At 48.0% G+C, this 23,801-nt stretch overlaps 1 protein-coding gene across 1 annotated transcript in view; it reads left to right on the top strand.

The window, feature by feature from the left end:
* The window catches only part of NIN (ninein), a 123,489-nt gene that overhangs the window by 39,309 nt on the left and 60,379 nt on the right, over window positions 1-23,801 (top strand). Inside the window, exon 5 of the mRNA XM_081921416.1 lies at window positions 11,190-11,359. Coding sequence (XP_081777542.1) covers window positions 11,190-11,359 — 170 coding nt within the window. The remainder of the gene's footprint in view (window positions 1-11,189; window positions 11,360-23,801) is intronic.

The raw sequence follows: 23,801 nt of genomic DNA, 5'->3' as shown, positions 1-23,801 counted from the left end.
TTGTAGTCTGAAAACAGCTAGGGTCGGAAAACAGCTGGGAAACTCTGCTCTTGAGTTATTTTTGCAGCATAGGAAAGACCACATCCTGAGCCAGGCTCTCGATCTGTCTAGTTCATGTTTACCTACACTGGCAGGCAGCAGCTCTCCAGGGTTTCTGACCAAGCCCTACCTACCTGGACATGCTGCCAGGGATTGAATACTTCTGCATGCAAAGCAGGTGATTTCCCTATTGAGCCCCGCCCTTCCTCCAAGCAGCATACCTGGGAGAGTGATCTCTTGCTACTAAAATAGCTACCCAGGTGTACCAACCCTGCCCACGGTTCACAATGACAGGAATGTGCACAGAGGATTTTCTTCTGCCCAGTTCCCAGGGCTACAGGTGCATGTCTGTGCTTGCAAAGCAAGCATTTTTTTAAACCGACTTGGTTTAGTCACGCAAAACAAATACTTCACTGCAGGGTAACTAAAGGAGACATCGCCGGCGAGAGGCACTGAGGCACAAAATGCAGCTTCTGTTTCTCTTCTATTTTCCATCTAACTTGCCGATGCATTTAGGGAAATAAAGAGTTGGAACTTCTGCAACTTTTAGTGAAGACGTGCAGAGATGGGCAGCCTGTTTGGCAAGGCTTGGGAGGGGGCTGACACCAAACTCTCGGTGGTGGGTGATTTGTCTATCCATTGAGGTTCTGGCCATCCTAACAGCTAGAGCAGAGGTCAGCAAACTTTTTCAGCAGGGGGCCGGTCTACTGTCCCTCAGACCTTGTGGGGGCCGGACTATATTTAGAAAAAATAATAATGAACGAATTCCTATGCCCCACAAATAACCCAGAGATTCATTGTAAATAAAAGAACACATTCTACTCATGTAAAAAAATGCTGATTCCTGGACCGTCCATGGGCCAGATTGAGAAGGCGATTGGGCCAGATCTGGCCCCCGGGCCTTAGGTTCTTTCCCTGAGTGGTTCGATTTCAGGGGGTGCGGTTGGCAGTTGGCTGATGTGCCTCTGGGTACCAGTATCTGGGTACCAAGAGCAGGTGAGGGCTGTCTAAGGACATATTGGAGGCATTTGGTTGGACACTATGGGAAATGGGTTGCCAGCCTAGAGACATGTTCCAGGCCTTTTAAACCGTGACTGTGGCAAATGATTTCCATCATTTTCCTGTGTTGTTGTTTTTTGACAATGTGATTTTATTTAAGGATTTAAGGCTGCAGTCCTAACTCCATTTCCCCGGGAGCAAACCCCATTTAAGTCAGTAGGGCTGACTCTCGAGCAGACGTGGTTAGGATTGCGCCGTAATTGTCTGTCTGTCTGTGTGCGTTTATGTGTTGCCCTGGGAGTAGCCATTCCTGTCGTTTTTTGAATGAAACGATTGAAGAATAATGAAAAACAAAGCCGGTCTCTGGCTTCCTGCCTTGTAACAAAAACCCCAGAACTGTTTACATCTTGCTGGTGTAATTGGTTCTTAAAAGTTTGTAAACCACTTGGAAGCCTATTTGGGCATTAAATTGTTTGTTTGTTTGTTTGTTTGTTTGTTGCTATCATTTATTATTACGTTAATATCCCACCTGTTTTCAAAGTGAACCTTGGTCTCCCAGGTCCCAGTCCAGCACTTTAACCAATGTTGTTGTTGTTGTTTAGTCGTTTAGTCGTGCCCGCCGGACCAGAGCACGCCAGGCCCTCCTGTCTTCCGCTGCCTCCTGCAGTTTGGTCAAACTCATGCTGGTAGCTTCAAGAACACTATCCAACCATCTCGTCCTCTGTCGTCCCCTTCTCCTTGCGCCCTCCATCTTTCCCAACATCAGGGTCTTTTCCAGGGAGTCTTCTCTTCTCATGAGGAGGCCAAAGTATTGGAGCCTCAACTTCAGGATCTGTCCTTCCAGTGAGCACTCAGGGCTGATTTCCTTCAGAATGGAGAGGTTGGATCTTCTTGCAGTCCATGGGACTCTCAAGAGTCTCCTCCAGCACCATAATTCAAAAGCATCCATTCTTTGGCGATCAGCCTTCTTTATGGTCCAGCCCTCACTTCCATACATCACTACTGGGAAAACCATAGCTTTAACTATACAGACCTTTGTCGGCATACACCACACTAATATTAGTATAATAAAATAAGTAATAACCGAAGCAAAGGCTTTGGTTCAATAACCAGCCTTCAGGACCTCTGTTATTGAATTTGCCTTGCCTTTCTCTACCTAGATATCCCAGGCCCTTCTTTCTAAATACATACAGTGGTACCTCGGGTTAAGTACTTAATTCGTTCCAGAGGTCCGTTCTTAACCTGAAACTGTTCTTAACATGAAGCACCACTTTAGCTAATGGGGCCTCCCGCTGCCGCCGTGCCACCGGAGAACGATTTCTGTTCTCATCCTGAAGCAAAATTCTTAACCTGAGGTACTATTTCTGGGTTAGTGGAGTCTGTAACCTGAAGCAACTGTAACCTGAAGCGTATGTAACCTGAGGTACCACTGTAGTCACATTTTTTTTGTCATGTTTTGAATGATCAGGGCTGCTCCGTCGCTTCTGTCTTGACCTGAGTTCCTAGTTTTGTTTTGTTTTTTTACCTTTGTTCCTGCCCTCTGGGAATGGGCACAAGAGGCCTCAGTCCAGGTCTAGCTGCTGCCATCCCCACCAAGGAGGGAAAGTGAGTCCCTCTTTGTGTCGGGACGCCAGATGCAACCACAGACCTCATGGTCCAAAAATAACCCAGATTGATTGGGGTTATCTCTTAACAGTGTGTATCCTGCCAAGCGATCATTCAAATGGGATTATTTCTGGACCAAACTGAGAAGTGCTCTTCTGCTGCTAGTGTGATGTTGTGTTAATAATAATAATAATAATAATTTATTATTTATACCCTGCCCATCTGGCTGAGTTTCCCCAGCCACTCTGGGTGGCTCCCAATCGAGTGTTAAAAAGAATACAGCGTTGAATATTAAAAATTTGGCATGCAATTGTGATTCTGGGAGGAACCACGCCTAGGGTTTTTCACATTCCATGCAGTATTGAAGGCCCATCAGTTCCAAATTCTTCAGCGCCACTTGAGGGGCTGTTCTTGGCCTGGCTCTGAAGAACAAACAGGAGTTGCATGAATTCCCTTCCAGTACATTCTGCCCCATACTAGCAGGGTGCAAGCCTTGGCTCCTCAGTGAGCCGACACTAATTCCCCTTGATGGGCCACAGAGCTCTGCCCAGGGTGGGAACCTGCTAGATTTGAGCGTTGTGCAGCAATCTTGGCAATCTGTTTATTTGTATACCTCTCGATTGTAAAAAAAACAAAACCCCCCCAAAATTCAAAGAGTTGCTGGATCTGTCTAGCGGGCAAAGCCAGTGCCCAGTGGCGTAGCGTGGGTTGTCAGCACCCGGGGCAAGGCAAGTAATTTGCGCCCCCTAACCCGTGGATTTTAGCACGCCTGGCACCCCACCCCCCTCCACAGTGGGCGGCGACCCGGCAGCTCGGATCAGATTTGCACAGCCAGCACTGCAGTGAGAGAGAGTGAGTGAGCCAGGTAGGGGCAGAGAGCTGCGAGTGCGAGCGCCCCCCCCCAGATGTTGCGCCCGGTGCGGCCGGCCCCTCCTGCACCCCCCCACGCTACACCACTGCCAGTGCCAGATTTACATATAAACTAAACAAGCTCTAGCTTATGGCTTCACTCTCTTGGGGCTCCCCCAAAAAAATTTAAAGAGGAAAAAACAAATAAAATAAAACCTACATACAGCAACAGTGTTTTGTGTCGTGTAGGCTCCTATGATGTAAGTCATGGGCCCCGCCTGCTAGCCTGCTCCCTCAAATATCACTGGTTTGCTCATTTCTATATACAGTGGTACCTCATGTTACGTCCGCTTCATGTTACATTCTTTCAGGATACATCCCGCAGTGACCCGGAAATACCGGAAAGTGTTACTTCCGGGTTTCGCCACTCGCGCATGCACAGAGGTGCAAAATGACATCATGCGCATGCGCAGAAGCGAGGAATCACAACATGTGCATGCGCAGATGCGCTGCTGCGGGTTGTGCTCTTTTCATGTTGCAAACAGGCCTTTGGAACAGATCCTGTTTGCAACCAGAGGTACCACTGTATAGGGTGCCAACATTCTGCATTGACTGTTATGTGCAAATGGCTTGAGATACCTATTAGGTCCATAAATTACCATATAGCATATTTTCAACAAAAAAAAACAACGGCAATTTGTTGTTGACAAAGGACAGCTGGACATATAAATGGCCCCATTACCTTCAGGAGCTGAGGGCCTCATCAAACCTAAATCCGGCCCTGGGCAAAGCTACCATCTCCTCCTGCCCACCTCTCAGGCTCCTGACATCACAGAGACCAAAATCGACCTCCCCTCCCTTGCCGGGGTCTCATAGAATCATAGAATTGCAGAGTTGGAAGGGACCCCGAGGGTCATCTAGTCCAACCCCCTGCAATGCAGGAATCTCAGCTGAATCATCCATGACAGAGGGATGTCCAATCTCTGCTTTACAACTGCCAATGAAAGAGAGGCCACAACTTCCTGAGGGAAACTGTTCCACTGTTTAATAGCTTTTACTGTCAGAAAGTTTTTCCTGATATTTAGTCAGAATCCCCTTTCTCGTAACTTGAAGCCATGGGTTCGAATCCTACCCTCCAGAGCTGGAGAAAACAAGCTTGTTCCCTCTTCCATGTGACAGCCCTTGAGATATTTGAAGATGGCTATCTTATCTCCTCTCAGTCTCCTCTTTTCCAGGCTAAGCATACCCAATCTCCTTCAACCATTCCTCATCAGGTTTGGTTTCCAGGCCCTTGTTCATCTTGGTCGCCCTCCTCTGCCCACCTTCCAGCTTCTCAACAACCTTCTTAAACTGTGGAGACCAGAATTGGACCCAGTACTCCAGGTGTGGTCTGGCCAAGACAGAATCAAGCAGAACTATGACTTTTGTTGACACTAGACTTCTCTTGATGCAACCTAGAATGGCATTAGCTTTTTTTGCTGCAGCATCACACTCTTGGCTCATTTTAAACTTGTGGTCCACTAAGTCCACTAGATGCTTTTCACATGTACAGTGGTAGTTCTGGATGCGAACAGGATCTGTTCCGGAGCCCTGTTTGCATCCTGAAGCGAATGTAAAACGTGCCTGCGTGGATCTTGTTTCGTGTTTTGCCGCTTCCACGCATGCACGTGACGTCATTTTGAGCGTCTGCACGAGCGGTGAAACCCGGAAGTAATGCGCAAGCCAAAAATATTTAAGCTGAAGCGTATTCATCCCGAGATATGACTGTACTGCTAGTAAGACAGATGTCCCCTATTCGATATTTGTGCATCTCGTTCCTCCAGCCCAAGTGCAGAACCTGACATTTGTCCCTATTGAAATTCATTTTGTTAGCTTGCGCCCAGTTCTCCAAACTGTTATGGCTGTGCTTTGCAAAAGGGTCTGCAAGGTAACACTTTGAATTGGGCTTCTCAGATCAATTGGCTTCCAGGTCTTGCAGCGCCCCTTTCAAATTGCTGTCTTGTAGATCACATTGCATAAAGATTTGCAGGTGCTGCCAATCACCTGACCAGCAGGTGCCTCCCAAAAAACATTTTGGCTGAGCCATGTCTTTACCTTTCCTGCACCAGACATCGTATCTGACATCAGGTGTCAGATAGGTTGGCATGACTTGACCAAAATGGCCTCGTGGGCCAACTGGGGAGGCCTGCAGGTCAGAATTTCCCCATTCTGGTTTTAATAGAAGGGGAAGAAATGGAGGCAGTGAGAGATTTTACCTTCTTGGGCTCCATGATCACTGCAGATGGTGATAGCAGTCATGAAATTAAAAGACACCTGCTTCTTGGGAGAAAAGCAATGACAAACCTAGACAGTATCTTAAAAAGCAGAGACATCACCTTGCCAACAAAGGTCCATATAGTAAAAGCTATGGAGGAGACTCTTGAGAGTCCCATGGACTGCAAGAAGATCAAACCTATCCCATTCTGAAGGAAATCAGCCCTGAGTGCTCACTGGAAGGACAGATCCTGAAGCTGAGGCTCCAGTACTTTGGCCACCTCATGAGAAGAGAAGACTCCCTGGAAAAGACCCTGATGTTGGGAAAGATGGCGGGCACAAGGAGAAGGGGACGACAGAGGACAGTGTTCTCGAAGCTACTGATATGAGTTTGACCAAACTGCGGGAGGCAGTGGAAGACAGGAGGGCCTGGTGTGCTCTGGTCCATGGGATCACGAAGAGTCAGACATGTCTAAACAACTAAACAACAACAACAATGAAAGGATAATATGCTATGTTAAAAAAAAGAGAATGAAATACAAACTTGCCCCTTTGTGTCTTTTGACATTACAGTCGTGCCACTTATTTAAAAATAAAGGAAAAAACACCGTAGCACCCTAAGGTGGGTGTGTATTTCAGAAGCACACACTCGCAGCCTTCAGAAATCGAGTCACTTTCAGGTTTTATTACAATCCGCCGGTCTACAGGTTTTGTTAAATAAATAATCAGAAATCAAGAGCGTCTCTATTCCACAGACACACATCCCCCGCTCAAATCTGAGTTGTGTGTAGATGTGCAAAGAAAGTCAATATGAGGTTTCTTTTCCCTCCTTGCAGAGAAGCCTTGCATCTGATGTCGATACATAACAAAGCATAGCCCCTGGCAATGGCTGGTTGTGGGGGGGGGGGGAGCGAGCAGTCGGGATGGCAAGGGGAGGGGGGCAGGTTACAGCTCTCCGCCTGCTGATTCCCTTCATTGAATGGAGTCAGCTGCAACACCTGCGGGATCCACAGCAGCCCAGGGCCTCCGATATCCAGAGTGCTCCCCCCATTTTTTAATGGCTGCAGACTTTGGCTTGAGCCATAAAAATTGATGCATAGCTAACGGCAAGGAGGTTGCCTTCAATGGACCTCTCTTATCTTCCTTCCAGACTTGCTCAGGAGGCTGAAGAGGCAAGAGGTTTGTGTGTGTGTAGAAAATTATCTTATTTATTTATTTATTTATTTATTTAGCTGTTCGGTTCCAATTATACATTGCTTTCCGTAAAATATCTCGAAGCGATCTTGCAGTGAAAAGCAACAGCGAGCACCGTTCCGTACGTCAACAAAACCAAAACCGCAATTTTGAAATCCACCCCAGATACAGACTGGAGGAGATAGTTGTTTGTATTTATTGATATCTTCCTAAGGTTTCGTGCCTGTCCCTCACCGACGGACTGCAGCAATTAAAATCGAGGAAAAGAATTCCAAACGAAAGTAGCTCAGTAGATTAAACAAAAGAGAAGAGCTGGGGCCCACAAATATATACGGAAATGTATAAAAGAGGCTGTTCCACCTTTGAGCCACAGCACTTCCCCTTACTGTTAAACCACAGAGCCTAGGGCTTGCTGATCAGAAGGTCGGTGGTTCGAATCCCCGCGACGGGGTGAGCTCCCGTTGCTCAATCCCTGCTCCTGCCAACCTAGCAGTTTGAAAGCACGTCAAAGTACAAGTAGATAAATAGGTACCGCTGCAGCGGGAAGGTAAACGGCGTTTCCGTGCGCTGCTCTGGTTCGCCAGAAGCGGCTTAGTCATGCTGGCCACATGACCCGGAAGCTGTACGCCAGCTCCCTCGGCCAGTAAAGCGAGATGAGTGCCGCAACCCCAGAGTCGGTCACGACTGGACCTAATGGTCAGGGGTCCCTTTACCTTTACTTTAGATAGATAGATAATTTATTACGGTCGGAGACCAGCTTATAAAACAATCCCTGAAGGAAAACAAACATTTAAAACAATGTACAACAATAAATTTGAAATTTATAAATGTGATAAGCGTATAGACACTTGAACTTTAAGATGAGCTGCCGCAGAGAGATGAGCCAGAGTCACCCATGGAAACGAGTTTGGGGATTTTCTTAACAAACTAGTTTGGGTCGGGGGATGGTCTGCACCTACAGATCTGTACACGGAATCTGGCGACCATCCGGGTCTGATCTTTGCCTAACAGGAAAAGGTCGAATTTTTGCTTTTCCGGGAGGTCAATGAGCCTCACCAGCAGGGGATCAATGGTCTCACTCCGTGCCTCTTCATAAAAGGGACATCTAAAGAACAAGTGCTCTGGACTTCCTATCTCCCCCAATGAAGAGGCGCAAAGTCTCTGAGCATATGGGACTTTTTCAAAGGATCCTTCTAGGACCGGCGAGGACAGATCCAAGTTTCCTCCCTGTCTTCTAGCATTATCTGGAAAGGTGCGTGTATGTGTGGACTTTATGGAAGAGCATTCAGTCACCTGGCTTACTAGTCCTACATGTGGCTTGCTAGCAGTACATGGGTAAAGGGATCTTGGAGTCTTAGTGGATCACAAGCTTGACATGAGTCCACAGTGTGATGCAGCAGCAAAAAAAGCTAATGCTATTCTAGGCTGCCTCAACAGAATTCTAGTGTCCAGATCAAGGGAAGGAGCAGTTCCACTCTCTTCTGCCTTGGTGAGACCACACCTGGAGTCCTGTATCCAGTTCTGGGCGCCACAATTTAAGAAGGATGTTGACAAGCTGGAAGGTGTGTAGAGGAGGGCAGTTAAGATGATCAAGGGTCTAGAAGCCAAGCCTTATGAGGAACAGTTGAAGGAGCTGGGTATGTTTAGCCTGGAGAAGAGAAGACTGAGAGGAGAGATGATAGCCATCTTCAAATACAGTGGTACCTCAGGTTACATACGCTTCAGGTTACAGACTCCGCTAACCCAGAAATAGTGCTTCAGGTTAAGAACTTTGCTTCAGGATGAGAACAGAAATCATGCTCCAGCGGTGCGGCGGCAGCAGGAGGCCCCATTAGCTAAAGTGGTGCTTCAGGTTAAGAACAGTTTCAGGTTAAGAACGGACCTCCGGAACGAATTAAGTACTTAACCCGAGGTACCACTGTATCTTAAGGGCTGTCACATGGAAGATGGCGCAGGCTTGTTTTTTCTTGCTCTGGAGGGCAGGACTCGAACCCATGGCTTCAAATTACAAGAAAGGAGATTCCGACTATGATTCTATGTGGACCCCCACTTGTAATCTGAATAGGTGGAGGCAAACTCATTCCTTCAACAGTTTGAGTTGCCGTATCTTTAAAGTTGTTGTCACAAGGGGATTCTGGCATAGCTGAGCAGGACTTCCATTAATGCTTTAGCTGAAGAAAACGTGGGCTAGGTCCCGCGAGGAGGTCTGTTGTCACAGTGCCCTGGCAATTCCCCCCAGATCTCTCCTGGCACAGGACACACACACACCATGGTGGGTTAGCTTCTCTCTGCTTTGGAGAAATCCAATTGCGCTTTGCTGTAATGAAATAACCCCCCACCCCCACCCCAATTTTTCAAGGCAAAGCAAGAAAATGAACGGGCCATAGAGAATCTACCAGAGCTAACATGGCAGCGAAAGTCTGTAGGCTAGCAACTGCAGCAGCCCAGCTTTAATGGTGATGATAAGCTTTGCTTTTGTTCTTCTGGGTCTTATTTAATCAGCCTGTCTCGTTTCTGATTTTCCCTATCTGTGCACTTCATCGTATGGCTTTCATGTCCAGGCTCCAGCTGCAGGAAATCTTGTTAAAATTGCCTTGTTCAAACACCCGCACGCCAGCGTGCGTTCCCCAGGGTTTGCAATATGCATGGATGGGGTGCAAGTCCGGGGAAGTCGGGGAGGGGGAGAGAGAGAGAGGATATCAAAGGGTTCCTGGTCCTGTGTATTTTATAATTCATTGCATAGCTAAGCTGCCGAATACATTTGCACTAACAAGCTCGGAGAGGGAATTTGTATAAAAGGGATCGCCACGGCGACACTGGAGGGGCTCTCAGGCTGGGCTTCCAAAGGATTTCTCGGAGTATTCTAATATGTGCCCCGTCTTTCTGTCTCCTCATCTCATGCTGCTGAATCCTTGCAATTTTACGATCGGTTTATTTTTCGCCCTTTTGCTCTTTGGAGAGGCCCCAGAATAAAACCATTCTTAAAAACATCGGATTTCAACAAAAAGCCTAGCGGGGAGGAAAGCAGGTTGTAGCCACAACAGCATGAAAGGCCAATAACAGGGTCCAAGGCCTGGCTAAATAAAAACACCTTTGCCTGATGCCAAAAAGATGTTGGCTCTGGGGAGATGGTCACATTTCTCCCGCGGTTTCTTGCAAGTGAGGTCAGGCATATGCTGGTGCAGAAAAGTAGCTTATTTGGTCAAAGGACTTGTTTGGTAAACAGGAAATCCTGGGTTCGGATCCCAGTGGGGTCTGTTGGTTGGTTTGGGCTCAGCTCAGTTTAGAAGACCTGCTTTGCACTGCAGTGTAGCCTTATTAGACTTTACCGATTGGTGGGCTCTGCGTTGCTCCCGGATGGGAGGAAGGAAGTCAAATGACACCAAGGTCTGGTTCAGAGAAAGAGTTTATTCCGCTCTCCGGATAGCAGAAGGCACTTGCGTGGTCAGTCCACAGCAAGTCCAAAGAAATGAGAGATTCCATGCAGTATATATATCCTCCAGGCACCCTCTCCCCCCTTCCCCAGGAATCCAGCCACGTCAGCTTATACACGTAAGTTGACATCACAGATGTTCCTGTCCCTGTACTCTTAACCATAAAAGGGTGTTCCTGTTCCTGTACTCTTGACCATAGAAGGGTGTTCCTGTTCCTGTATTCCTTATCTTGGGGTAAGAAGGTCACCAACTCTAAGAGCACTCCTGGCACCGTTCCCGGGGGGCTGACAAGGTCTGTGCGTCAGTGTGGTCAGGATGTAAGATAAGACCCAGGTGTGCCATCCCTGCTCCACTTTGGAACTGACAAGGCCATTCATTAGGAGTCACGGACTGATAAAGGAGAGAGCTTTGTTTATACAGCTGGGTTCCTGTTATACATTTGCTCAAGACCTCAAGTTAATGTTTTTTAGCTAATGCACCCTTGGAGAAGGAAAAATGGGATTTTGTGGCCCGTTTCAGACTGACTGCACAGTCAGATTTTAGATTTGGGAAACCCATTCCTTCAGCAGAAGTTGCACGATTCAGTTCCTGGCATCTTCAGGTACGACTGGGAATGTCTGCTGCCTGCAGCCCTGGAGAGCAACTGCCAGTCCATGCCTGCAATACTGAACTGAGTGGACCCAATGGCTTGACACAGTATAGGGCAGCTTCCTCTGTTCCCAGAGGAATAAGAAAACTCTTGCATCCCTCCCAGGGCAGGGGGATCTCTTCTTGGAGAGATTACCTAACATCTCGGATTCCGTTTCTTGCTTGCAGATTCTTCCCCAGAAGCCCAACCCAAATACATCAAAGGTGGGAAGCGCTATGGGAGGCGATCTCTGCCGGAGTTTCAGAAATCCGTGGAGGACTTTGCGGAGGTGACGGTGATCGAGCCTCTGAATGAGGAAGCCCAGCCATCTTGCATCTCCAACAATGACTGCGAGGAGGTAAAGGATTTTAATAGCAACCTTGGTGGATAAAGAGAGTTGAGACGGGAGCTCAGATTGAAAGAGGGAGTGTGTGTGTGTGTGTGTGTGTGTGTGTGTGTCCCTGTGTGCATTTAAGGTAGTTTATGGTCTTCAGTTGTTGTGTCAAGTTTATAACCCTGTTGACAGAAAAATATTTAAGCCCCCTGGAGGCCTGCCTCTTTATATGAGGGTTTGCTTGTTTCTGACATGATTGGTCTTGAGCAAAAGCATATAGAAGAGGCTGCCTCACTAGGGGGAATCATAGAATTGTAGTGTTGGGAGGGACCCTAAGGGCCATCTAGTCCAACCCCCTGTAATGCAGGGAGGACTAAGAATTACTCCTGACAAGCATGTGTGAAACCAGCTGTTTTTGTTCTTACAGTGGTGCCTCGCAAGACGAAATTAATTCGTTCCGCAAGTCTTTTCATCTTGCGAGTTTTTCGTCTTGCGAAGCACGGTTGCCCATAGGAATGCATTAAAAATCAATTAATGCGTTCCTATGGAAACCGCCTTCAGACCAGGTCCGGGGACAATCTGTCCCCCGACCTCCCCCGGGACTGTCCCGGGGCGATTTAAAAGCCCCCGGGAAGGCAGGCAGGGAGGACAAAGACTTTTGCCCCCCGCCCGCCTTCGGAAGAGGTCCTGGACCTCTTCTGAAGGCCGGCGGGGGGCAAAAGTCTTTGCTCCCCCCCGCTTGCCTTCAAAAGCCATCCGGGATAGCGGGAAGCGCTTCTCTGCTATCCCGGACTGCTTTTAAAATGCTGGCGGTGGGGAGCAAAGCCTTTCGGCCCCCGCCGGCCTTCCTGGACCTCTTCTGAAGGCTGGAGGGGGGGAGGCTTTGCTCCCCACCGCTAGCATTTAAAAGAGGTCCCCGGAGATTTCCCTATGGGCTTTCTTCTTGCGAAGCAAGCCCATAGGGAAATTCGTTTTGCGAAGCGCCTCAAAAACGGAAAACCCTTTCGTCTAGCGGGTTTTTCGTCTTGCGAGGCATTCGTCTTGCAGGGCACCACTGTATTTATTTCTTGAGTTTATATACCGTCCTATACCTGGAAGTCTCAAGGCGGTTCACAAAAAAAAGATCACAATATATAAAATCAGAATAAAAACAATAACCCAATAATACACACACACCCCACACACCCCGCAAAAAAGAGCCACATTTTAAAAGGGTGTAGGATGTACATCAGGTCAACCAAAGGCCTGGTTAAAAAGGAATATTTTTGCCTGACACCTAAAGCTGTGTAATGAAGGCGCCAGGCGAACTTCCCTGGGAAGAGCATCCCACAGACGGAGAGCCACTGCAGAGAAGGCCCCGTTCTTGTGTTGCCACCCTCCGGACCTCTTGAGGAGGAGGCACACGAAGAAGGGCCTCAGGAGATGATCTCAGGGTCCGGGTAGGTTCATATGGAAAGAGGCGGCCCTAGAGTTCCCAAGTTCTGCTTGCCCAGCCCTCCACCGTCTATCAGCAGAAAAATTCCAGTAGACCTTTTCTGCACGCCAGATATCTGTGTTGGAGAACTGACCTTTCAAAAGTGCTGTCATATTTCAATCAATCCTCCCTCCCATTTGCCCCGGTGTTGGTCCTGATGGGATAAGGCAGGCTCAGAAATTTCAGAACCATGGAGAGCTCCGACTGAGCAAGTTGCTCCAACAAAGGCCTTTGCTTGTCCCACCTCCTGTCTGTCAGGCTCCGCGATCCTTGGCTCCAAGGCCTCCCACCCCTGTACTTCTTACGCTGCCACACCAGTGAGATGCTTTGTGAGGCGTTTGCTTCCCTATGATCGGAGGAAGGTGCCCACGAGAGTCCTGGTTCTCACCCTGGCAGTGTGGGAGATGGTTCTGTGGACTCCTGTCTGTCCGCTTCAGGCTCTGTGACCTCCTGATCTCCAAGAGCCTCAGCCTGATCCTTGGCCGGTGACTGCAGCTTCCGACTCTGTGTCCTGCTTGCTGCTGGACTCTGGACTCGCGACACCGTCCCATGTGCCCACTGCGCCCTCTCTTGATAAGTGACAACCTTGGTTAGTGACTCCACAGCGGGAGGCATCTAGGCCAAAGGGGGCACCTTCAGCCCTGGCCTGTGAGCAGGATGCTGTGTTCCCCAGAATTGTTACAATATCTCCTCACTGCCAGGATCTTCAAAAAGCAAACACCCTGTGCTCTCGGCTGCTGATTTTGCGTTCCACAGTGCAGTCATGTGTGTGTGTGTGTTCCCTCTTGCATGCTGATACCTCGTCCCCTTTCCAACCACGGTGTGGTCCCAAGTCCTTCACCTTGCTGCCATCTTCCAGTCTCCCACAACAGAACTTGTGTTGCTCAACAGTTTTGAATCTTGTCTGCAGATGTCCCTTTTTAACAAAGGGCAGAAATAATAAAAATTTATTATTTGTACCCCGCCCATCTGGCTGGGTTTCCCCAGCCACTCTGGGCCGCTTCCAACAAAAATTAAATATACATCGAAATGTCACACTTTAAAACCTTCACTGAACAGGGCTGCCTTCAGATGTTTTCTAAATGTCAGGTAGTTGTTTATCTCTTTGATATCTAGTGGGAGGGCGTTCCACAGGGCGGGTGCCACCACCGTAGCTTTGCTTCTCGCAATGAGGGAACCGCCAGAAGGCCCTCGGCGCTGGACCTCAGTGTCCAGACAGAACGATGGGGGTGGAGACGCTCCTTCAGGTATACTGGACCGAGGCTGTTTAGGGCTTTAAAGGTCAACACAGAAAGGTCTGTTGTTGTTGTTTGCTCAAAGAGCAACAGAGCTGGGTCTATCCCATCGTGTTACAGTCAGTTTTTCTTCCTAACGCCCAAGTGAAATGCCAGCTGTCATCACAAGTGGCAGGAACACAAGAAAGGCCTTCTGGATCACGCCAATGGCTCTGTTGTCAGGAGTGCATGCAGGAGCCAGGCCCTGTGACCAATAGGACTTTGCAGGACTGGGGCTTTCCTAAGTTTGTTCAGAAGAGGCAAGGTGAAGCCACATAGGTGAGGCTGATTGGTAACTCACAGCACCTGGTGGCAAGAGCTGGAAGGGATATAAGGTCAGCATTTCCCTTTGGCTCTTTGCCACAGCAACATGCTTCCTGCCATGCACATTCTGAGCTAAGCAGCAGAGCTGCAGTTGGAAGAGCAGAAACAGCTTGAGGATCTGAGAAAGGAGAAATACATTCCCCAGTCTTTGGAGAATTCAGTGGGTATCTCTTCATCATAGCTGTCCATCTTTGGGACCAGGGGGAACCTTTGCAAACCAGAGGAACTGTTGTGGATGCCATGTGTGAGCTGCAGGCATGCCCTCCACAGATCTAACCCTAACCCCTCCCCCAAAATCTCCCCCCACTATCTGAGTAGAGTTGGCAAAAAAAGATTTCTCTTGAGACGGTCACCTCCAGAGTGGATTATTGTAACTCGCTCTACGTGGGGCTGCCCTTGAGACTGACCCAGAAACTCCAGCGGGTGCAGAATGCCGCGGCGAGACTCCTTATGGGGTCTTCGCTGCGAGATCATATTCACCCGGTGCTATACCAGCTGCACTGGCTCCCGGTGGAGTACAGGATCAGGTTTAAGGTACTGGTTTTAACCTTTAAAGCCCTATACGGCCTAGGACCCTCGTACCTACGGGACCGCCTCTCCTGGTATGCCCCACAGAGAAATTTATGGTCTGCAAATAAAAACATCCTGAAGATCCCAGGCCACAGAGAGGTTAGGCTGGCCTCAACTAGAGCCAGGGCTTTTTCGGCTGTGGCTCCAATCTGGTGGAACGCTCTGTCACAAGAGACTAGGGCCCTGTGGGACTTGACATCTTTCCACAGGGCCTGCAAGACAGAGCTGTTCCACCAGGCCTTTGGTCAGGGCACAGCCTGACCCCCTCCTCTGGCAATCTGCACAGAATTTTGCTTGATGGTTGCCATCAATTTGATTTTAATTTGATTTTAATTAATTTTATAATGAATGTTTTTAGAATGTTGGATTATTTTGATTGTTGTTAGCTGCCCTGAGACGCCCAGGGACGCAGGTGGCGCTGTGGGTTAAAGCCTCAGTGCCTAGGACTTGCCGATCGAAAGGTCGGCGGTTCGAATCCCTGCGGCGGCGTGCGCTCCCGCTGCTCTGTCCCAGCGCCTGCCAACCTAGCAGTTCGAAAGCACCTCCGGGTGCAAGTAGATAAATAGGGACCGCTTACCAGCGGGAAGGTAAACGGCGTTTCCGTGTGTGGCTCTGGCTCGCCAGATGCAGCTTTGTCACGCTGGCCACGTGACCCGGAAGTGTCTCCGGACAGCGCTGGCCCCCGGCCTCTTAAGTGAGATGGGCGCACAACCCCAGAGTCTGTCAAGACTGGCCCGTACGGGCAGGGGTACCTTTACCTTTTACTTTAGCTGCCCTGAGCCCAGCTCCGGCTGGGGAGGGCGGGATATAAATAAAATTTATTCTTCTTATTATTATTATAGTAGGACAAGAAAAGGGATGTGATTGCGCCTGGGGGCTGGAGGGTGTTCCGAACAGATTGACACATTTAGACCATGTTGGCTGGGGCTGAGAGTCCCAGCTTCTGAATCAGTGAAAGCTGGTAATTGAGTTGTGGACGGGACTGGCCTTGGTGCCTGATAAGACAGTGTCATTTTGATGAGGAGGAGGAGATTTCTTCCAGTTCCCTCGGGATGGCCTGATCAGCGCTGGTGCACGAGAGCAATCGCTGGAAATAAATGTGGTGTGAGATCACTGGCCTGGATAGCTTTGCTGGAAAGTGGGGCAGAGGACAGGTGTCCCACAAGCCATGTGCCTTGCTGATGAACATGTGAGCGGAATCGCATTTGCACATGCATGTAACTACTTGATGTTGAAGGCTCCAGGGGATTTGCTTTCAGGTGTGAGCAAGCCTTGAGTATTGCCTGACCTTGAGTTGACACCTCTTTATGACTTTTGTTTCATTGGGCTAATTTCATTGGACTCTGAATGCCTCTACACAAAGGGTGTTGAAGAAACAACACAATCCCTTTTAAAACTGGTGCAGCTGAAAATACAGGGCTGTTAGTATAATTGCTGCGCCCAAGGCCTTTTCCCTCTCTTTTATGGACTTAAATTTCTATGCCACTTAATTACAATCGTCTCTAAGTGGTATAGTTTAGATTTAGGTCAGGGGTGTCCAAACGTTTTTCAAAGAGGGCCAGATTTGATGAAGTGAACGTGTGTGTTGACCTTTTTTAAGGATTAAAATTGTTCAGCTTTTTTAAGGATTTTACTCCAGGAAATAAAGTGCCACAGGGGCTGGATTAAACCGACCGGCGGGCCGGATTAGGACCCCGAAATGGACTTTGGACATGCCTGATTTAGGTAGTGGCTTCTCTCCCTCCCTCCCTCTCTCTCTCCCCCCCCCCAATCTATCTATCTATTGGGAGACATTCTGCACAGAAACATGTTTGTACCTTTAAGAACAGTTTTCTGTAAGGTCTGGGCTGATTGGGTACAGCTGGCCATGACTACAAAAGGAGAAAAGCTGCAGTTTGAACTCTGCCTGCAGGAAAAACACCCACAAGCTTTACTGTGTGTTGTTTTGAAATAAAGTCCTTATTTAATTTGGTTTTACATCGGTCTCATGGTGTCAGTCTTCATAGAATCATAGAATCATAGAGTTGGAAGAGACCACCAGGGCCATCGAGTCCAACCCCCTGCCAAGCAGGAAACACCATCAGAGCACTCCTGACATATGGTTGTCAAGCCTCTGCTTAAAGACCTCCAAAGAAGGAGACTCCACCACACTCCTTGACAGCAAATCCCACTGTTGAACAGCTCTTACTGTCAGGAAGTTCTTCCTAATGTTTAGGTGGAATCTTCTTTCTTGTAGTTTGGATCCATTGGATCCAGTCTTCTGTCATCTGCCACCAGAGAAAAATCCCCCTTTAACACTATTATCTATCTATCTATCATCTATCTATCTATCTATCTATCTATCTATCTATCTATCTATCTATCTCTATCTATCTATCTATCATCTATCTATCTATCTATCTATCATCTATCTATCTATCTATATCTATCTCTGTCTGTCTGTCTGTCTGTCTGTCTGTCTGTCTATCTTCTATCTATCTATCTATCATCTATCTATCTATCTATCATCTATCTATCTATCTATCATCTATCAATCTCAACTCACCTAAATCCAGTCCTGAACACGGTTGGGTTGTGAGACCCCCATATCTCAGCTAGTCTTTGGGCCTTCAGGTGAGAGATGAGTTGTGACCAAGTGGTCTTTGAGTCTTTCCAACACTGGTGGCTCTCCATCGCACTCTTTCTGCTTCCATGAAGATTTGTTCTTGCCCAGTGCAAATCTCCCCCTGCATGCACACCCTCCTCAAATCTGATCTGGAAGATTTGGGGAACCCACAGAACAGATTTCGGAGTCGCGTGGGGAGAGGAGAAGGGGAGGAAGTTCTACTGCGCAAGTGTGAATCCTGGCATTGATGGTACGAGTTATTTAGCACTCCATCAGGCTCAACCCACTGACTCCCCCTCTGCGCCCCTCCAGTTTGGCATATTCCTTCCCCTCTGAAGCTGATCTTGTGTAAGCGGCCTTTACCAACCAGCGGGGTCTCTGAACAAGCCCTTGTGAAACTGGGTGAACAAGCCGGTTCTTACAGCTGTGCCCTCGATAATGGATTTTCTTCCCAACACGGAGAGACTAATCCATCTCCCCGGCAGGCCCCGTGGACTGCGCTGACCTTGGAATTAATGGTGAGACGCCTCCCAGAGGGATGCTCAGACCGGGAGCCTTGCGCTCTGAATTTTATTCCTCTCTATTAGTTGTAAAAATGGGTGTAAAAGGTTAGTCAATTAACAAGGCCAGTCAATTAAGGGAATTGGTTGGCGGCCCTGTTCCTTCCCTAACCCCAGCAGGCTGGTGCCAAGCGATTCCCCCTTTCGCCCGGCGAGGATTTATTAAGTGCCTAATGAGATCTCATCAATACGTCGTCGAAAGGTCCCTCCCCAAATTTCATTTGGCAGTTTTTAGACAATGCAGCTGAAAATGTGCTGATCCCCTTTCTGTGAGTGATGGGGGATTGGCAAAGATAAGCACCCTTTGGAGGAGAGAGTCTGTTGTGAACTGCTTATTATTATTATTATTATTATTATTATTATTATTATTTGTACCCCGCCCATCTGAATAGGTTTCCCCAGCCACTCTGGGCAGCTTCCAACAAATATAAAAGCATAACAAAACACAGAACATTTAGAACATTCCTATACAGGGTTGCCTTCCAATGTCTTCTAAAAGTTGTATAGTTATTTATCTCCTTGTCTGATGGGAGAGCATTCCATGGTGTTCTAATAATCAATCTATTTAGCAATATGCAGGTAGGTGCTGTCTCCAGAATTTGGGTGGGCACGTCCTTGGGGAGAGATTTCATTGAGCAGGAAAGGGCCGTATCTCTGTGTTGAAGCAGCTGCTCTGCATGTAGAAGGATGTAGACCATCCTTGGCATCTTCAGGTAGGACAGGGAGGGATACCTGCATGAAATCCTGGGAAACGTCTGCCAGTTGGTGTAGACAGTAGTAAGCTACATGGACCAATGATCTGACTTAGTGTGAGGCAACATCAGGGTTTCAAAAAGTGAAAAACTGGATTTTTTGCAAAAGTTTTTGAGCTATTTTTTAAGAAAATTCACACAAAAATCAACACTGGGTTGCCATATGGCTGGGTTTTCCCAAACATTTTTACTGATTTTTGAAAATTCTGCCCACGTGCTATTTCCGACGGACGAATCTCAGATATGTCCTGGAAATTCTGGACTTATGGCAGTCCTAGGCAACATCCATATTAAGGGACATCATGGACAGGCCAATGGCGATGTAGCTACTTCCCAAACAAAGGTCTCCCTTGCCCAACTGGTGTGCAGAAAGAACCACATCACCTGCCCTGCCTGTATAGATTCTTAAAACCCATAATGCCGCGCTACCAGGGCTGGCTCAATATATTTTGCTGCCTGAAGCAGAATCAGAAATAGCAGCCCTCGTTCTTCCATCCTGGGGATTAGGATCCAAGGCTGGCCAGGTTAATTTGGCCCCTGAGGCAGGAATCCCACAAGAACATCTCCTTTTCCCTGAAAGTAAACATGGAATAGAAACGAAGAAGTGTCCATTCATGACACCAGAAATCTTAGTCTAATGGTAGGGCCGGCTCTGCCATGAAAGCAGATCTGACATTACTATGGGAGTTAAGGTTAACACTAGCTGGAGTAAGTTGGCCTGGGGAGGCTGTCTGGAAAGGGTGCAAGTTGCGGAGCTCCTCTAAAGTAGGTGTGGGGGACCCTCAGACCATGGGGCAGGTACAGTCAGCAACTGGATTCCATTCGTCATTCTGCAGTTGTGTGGGGAACAGCCGAGAAGAAAAAAGACCTTGGCGTTGGTCAGTTGTGGGTCCTTCTTCTGCAAGAAGACCAAAGCAGAAAGGGAAGTTTCTCAGCAGAGAGGTAGAATTGTATTCCTTGCAAATTGTATGCAGTTTTGGGGAGGCAATTAGACGTTGAAGCTTGAGGTCTAATGTTGATGTTGGCCAGTTGGCAGCTTCTGTCCTTTGCGAGTCCTTTGCGAATGCGATGCTCTTTTGGATATCCACCAGCTGTGACAAGTGACTTCATTCACAGGCTGTTCTCAAGTAAGATAAAGGTAAAGGGAGTCCTGACCATTAGGTCCAGTCGTGGATGACTCTGGAGTTGCGGCGCTCATCTCGTTTTATTGACCGAGGGAGCTGGCGTACAGCTTCTGGGTCATGTGGCCAGCATGACTAAGCTGCTTCTGACGAACCAGAGCAGGGCACGGAAACGGCATTTACCTTCCCACCAGAGCGGTACCTATTTATCTACTTGCAGTTTGACGTGCTTTTGAACTGCTAGGTTGGCAGGAGCTGGGACCGAGCAACGGGAGCTCACCCCGTCGGGGGGATTCGAACCGCCAACCTTCTGATCGGCAAGTCCTAGGCTCTGTGGTTTAACCCACAGCACCACCCGCGTCCATAGTAGTATTGTTCAATTTCTTTCTCAGCATTTTACTACAGTAGTTGGGTGCCCTAGGAACGGTTTAACCATTGGATATACTCACATTGGGAACATCCCAATATTTCCCCTGTTTTGGGGGGGTCTCCATGCTGGGACGCGGGTGGCGCTGTGGTCTAAACCACCAAGCCTCTTGGGCTTGCCGATTGGAAGGTTGGCGGTTTGAATCCTCACAATAGGTTGAGCTCCTGTTGCTCTGTCCTAGCTGCTGCCAACCTAGCAGTTTGAAAGCACACCAGTGCTAGTAGATAAATAGGTAGTGCTCCGGCAGGAAGGTAAACAGTGTTTCCGTGTGCTGCTCTGGTTTCGCCAGAAGCGGCTTAGTCCTGCTGGCCACATGACCCGGAAAAACTGTCTGCGGACAAACATCAGCTCCCTTGGCCAGAAAAGCAAGATGAGTGCTGCAACCCCAGAGTCGTTCGCAACTGGACTTAACTGTCAGGGGTCCTTTACCTTTTTTTTTAATGCTGGCTTTATTTGCAAAAACAGAGCAGACCCTTAATGCGTTCATGCCAGGGCAAAACAGAACAGCCTCCGATTTTGAAGTCCGCTCTTTTCTGTTCCCTCTTGGCATTATTAGCAGCTGTTCTGAACGGTCGCTCACTTTTTCCTTTTTCCAAGATTCAGGATTATTTTCTGGGCTCTGTGCATGCTTGGCTTAGAAAAATAAATCGAGATTCCTTGCCAAAAAAAAACATTCTGCAGTACATGGAAGCAATGCTCGTTAAGCAAATATTTGCATATGTTTGCTTATTTCTGATATTGACTCTGGATCCATGTGCAGTGGTAAAAAGGTAAAGGGACCCCTGACCATTAGGTCCAGTCGTGGCCGACTCTGGGGTTGTGGCGCTCATCTCGCTTTACTGGCCGAGGGAGCCGGCGTACAGCTTCCGGGTCATGTGGCCAGCATGACTAAGCTGCTTCTGGAGAACCAGAGCAGCGCACGGAAACACTGTTTACCTTCCTGCCAGAGCGGTACCTATTTATCTGCTTGCACTTTGACATTTTTCGAACTGCTAGGTTGGCAGGAGCAGGGACCGAGCAACGGGAGCTCACCCCGTCGTGGGGATTCGAACTGCCGACTTTCTGATCGGCAAGTCCTAGGCTCTGTGGTTTAACCCACAGCGCCACCTGTGTCCCCAATGTGCAGTGGTGCTCTAGCACAATTCCTTATCATTTCCATTCCTCTGGCATAGAGAAAGATGCTGTCTCTGAATGGGAAGGTTAGCTGTGTTCTGCCTCCTCTATTGTGCCTCAAAATATCAGTTGCTGAGAAGTGTGTGTTGTGTTCGAATCCTGCTTCCAGGCTTCCCACAGGCATCTGATTGGCCATTGTGAGAACGGGTTGCTGGACTAGATGGGCCACTCGCCTGATCCAGCAGCCTCTTCTTACATTGAAGGTTTTATTTGAGGGTGTTAAGTTGTCATTATGGGATGTGTGGGGCAGCCAGAGTGTGACTTGCTAGGCAGCAGTGGCAACTAAGGGCTGTTCACATGTTCCGTTCGACTGTATAATCCAAGCACACAGTAGTTGAGCTGTACACTTGTACGCTTATTCACATGTAATGTTCTCTTTTCCCTATACAGTCGTACCTTGGTTTTCGAACAGCTTAGTTTTCGAACGTTTTGGCTCCCGAACGCCGCAAACCCGGAAGTGGCTGTTCTGGTTTGTGAACTATTTTTGGAAGCCAAACGTCTGACAGGGATTCCGATTGGCTGCAGGAGCTTCCTGCACCCAATCAGAAGCCACACTTTGGTTTCCGAACGTTTTGGAAGTCAAACAGACTTCCGGGGCGGATTCTGTTCAACGTCCAAGGTACGACTGTATAAGTTTTATTGAATTTCCAATTTTTACAAATTAAATAGTTACATTGTTTCATGTAGGGACTTCCTATCTCCACAGTGTTTGTACTCAAAGTATTTTCTACTGAAGAAGTGTGTATGCACACGAAAGTTTATATCCAGAACAAACTTAGTTGGTCTCTAAGGTGCTACTGGACAATTTTCTTATTTTTTTATTTATTTCGACTGCATCAGACCAACACAGCTACCTACCTGAATCTATTTTCTACTGTGTTATATACTAAATTCTTGTCTATTACCAATATCCCTCGATTGCAATTACTTTATCATTTTTGTTCCGCTGTTGCTATCTCGAATCCTGTCCACAATTTCATTTGTTTGCAGTGTTTTTCCAAATAGTCCATAAAGGCCTCCATCCGTCTATAAAAAGTTCGACATTTTGATCTCTTAATATTGCTGCTGTTCGCATGTAATGTTCAAAGGGCTTCAAACCTCTTGTACACAATACTGAGCTGAACACATCAAGAATTCCACAGTCTTTCACATGGATGCTTGTAGATGTGTAGAAACAGCTTGTACCTGGGTCCAGTGTAATGTGTGAACAAAGCCATAGACCTGCTCCAAGAAGCGGGGATTGGCTGATTAATCTCCCAGACTTCTATCCTGATGACTCCATCCTCACGATTATATCCAACTTGTGCCACTTACAGCCTCCAGGAGCAAAGCATTTTCTAGACCTGGGTACCACATTCTTCTGTCGTTTGTGGTTGCCATGCAGGGATGGTGGTCCTAGGGAGAATGTCCTCTCCATAGGACACGGAAATGTTACTTCACTTTCAAAACAGCCTCCAGTCTCCCCTTTATCACATACACAGCCCAGCAAGACAATGACAAAAATCCACCAACAACATACAAATCAATATGGCTTGATGTTGTTGTGTCATTTAGTCGTGTCCGCCTCTTTGTGACCCCCTGGACCAGAGCACGCCAGGCACTTCTGTCTTCCACTGCCTCCTGCAGTTTGGTCAAACTCATGCTGGTAGCTTTGAGAACACTGTCCCACCATCTCGTCCTCTGTCGCCCCCTTCTCCTTGTGCCCTCCATCTTTCCCAACATCAGGGTCTTCTCCAGGGAGTCTTCTCTTCTCATGAGGTGGCCAAAGGATTGGAGCCTCAGCTTCAGGATCTGTCCTTCCAGTGAGCACTCAGGGCTGATTTCCTTCAGAATGGAGAGCTTGGATCTTCTTGCAGTCCATGGGACTCTCCAGAGTCTCCTCCAGCACCATAATTCAATAGCATCCATTCTTTGGCGATCAGCCTTCTTTATGGTCCAGCTCTCACTTCCATACATCACTACTGGGAAAACCATAGCTTGAACTATACGGACCTTTGTCGGCAAGGTGATGTCTCTGCTTTTTAAGATGCTGTCTATATGGCTAACCTGATCTCAAACACCCACCCACCCCACTCACACATGAAAACAAAGATCACCACAGCCAATCACAAACAAACAACCACACCCTAGGCCAACCCCAACCTCTCTCACCACCAAAGAAACACAAGCGACGTTGACACAAAACT

This window comes from Podarcis melisellensis (assembly GCF_964234715.1).
Source record: "Podarcis melisellensis genome assembly, chromosome: 1".
NCBI lineage: Eukaryota > Metazoa > Chordata > Lepidosauria > Squamata > Lacertidae > Podarcis > Podarcis melisellensis.
This window is presented reverse-complemented; position numbering and strand designations above follow the sequence as displayed.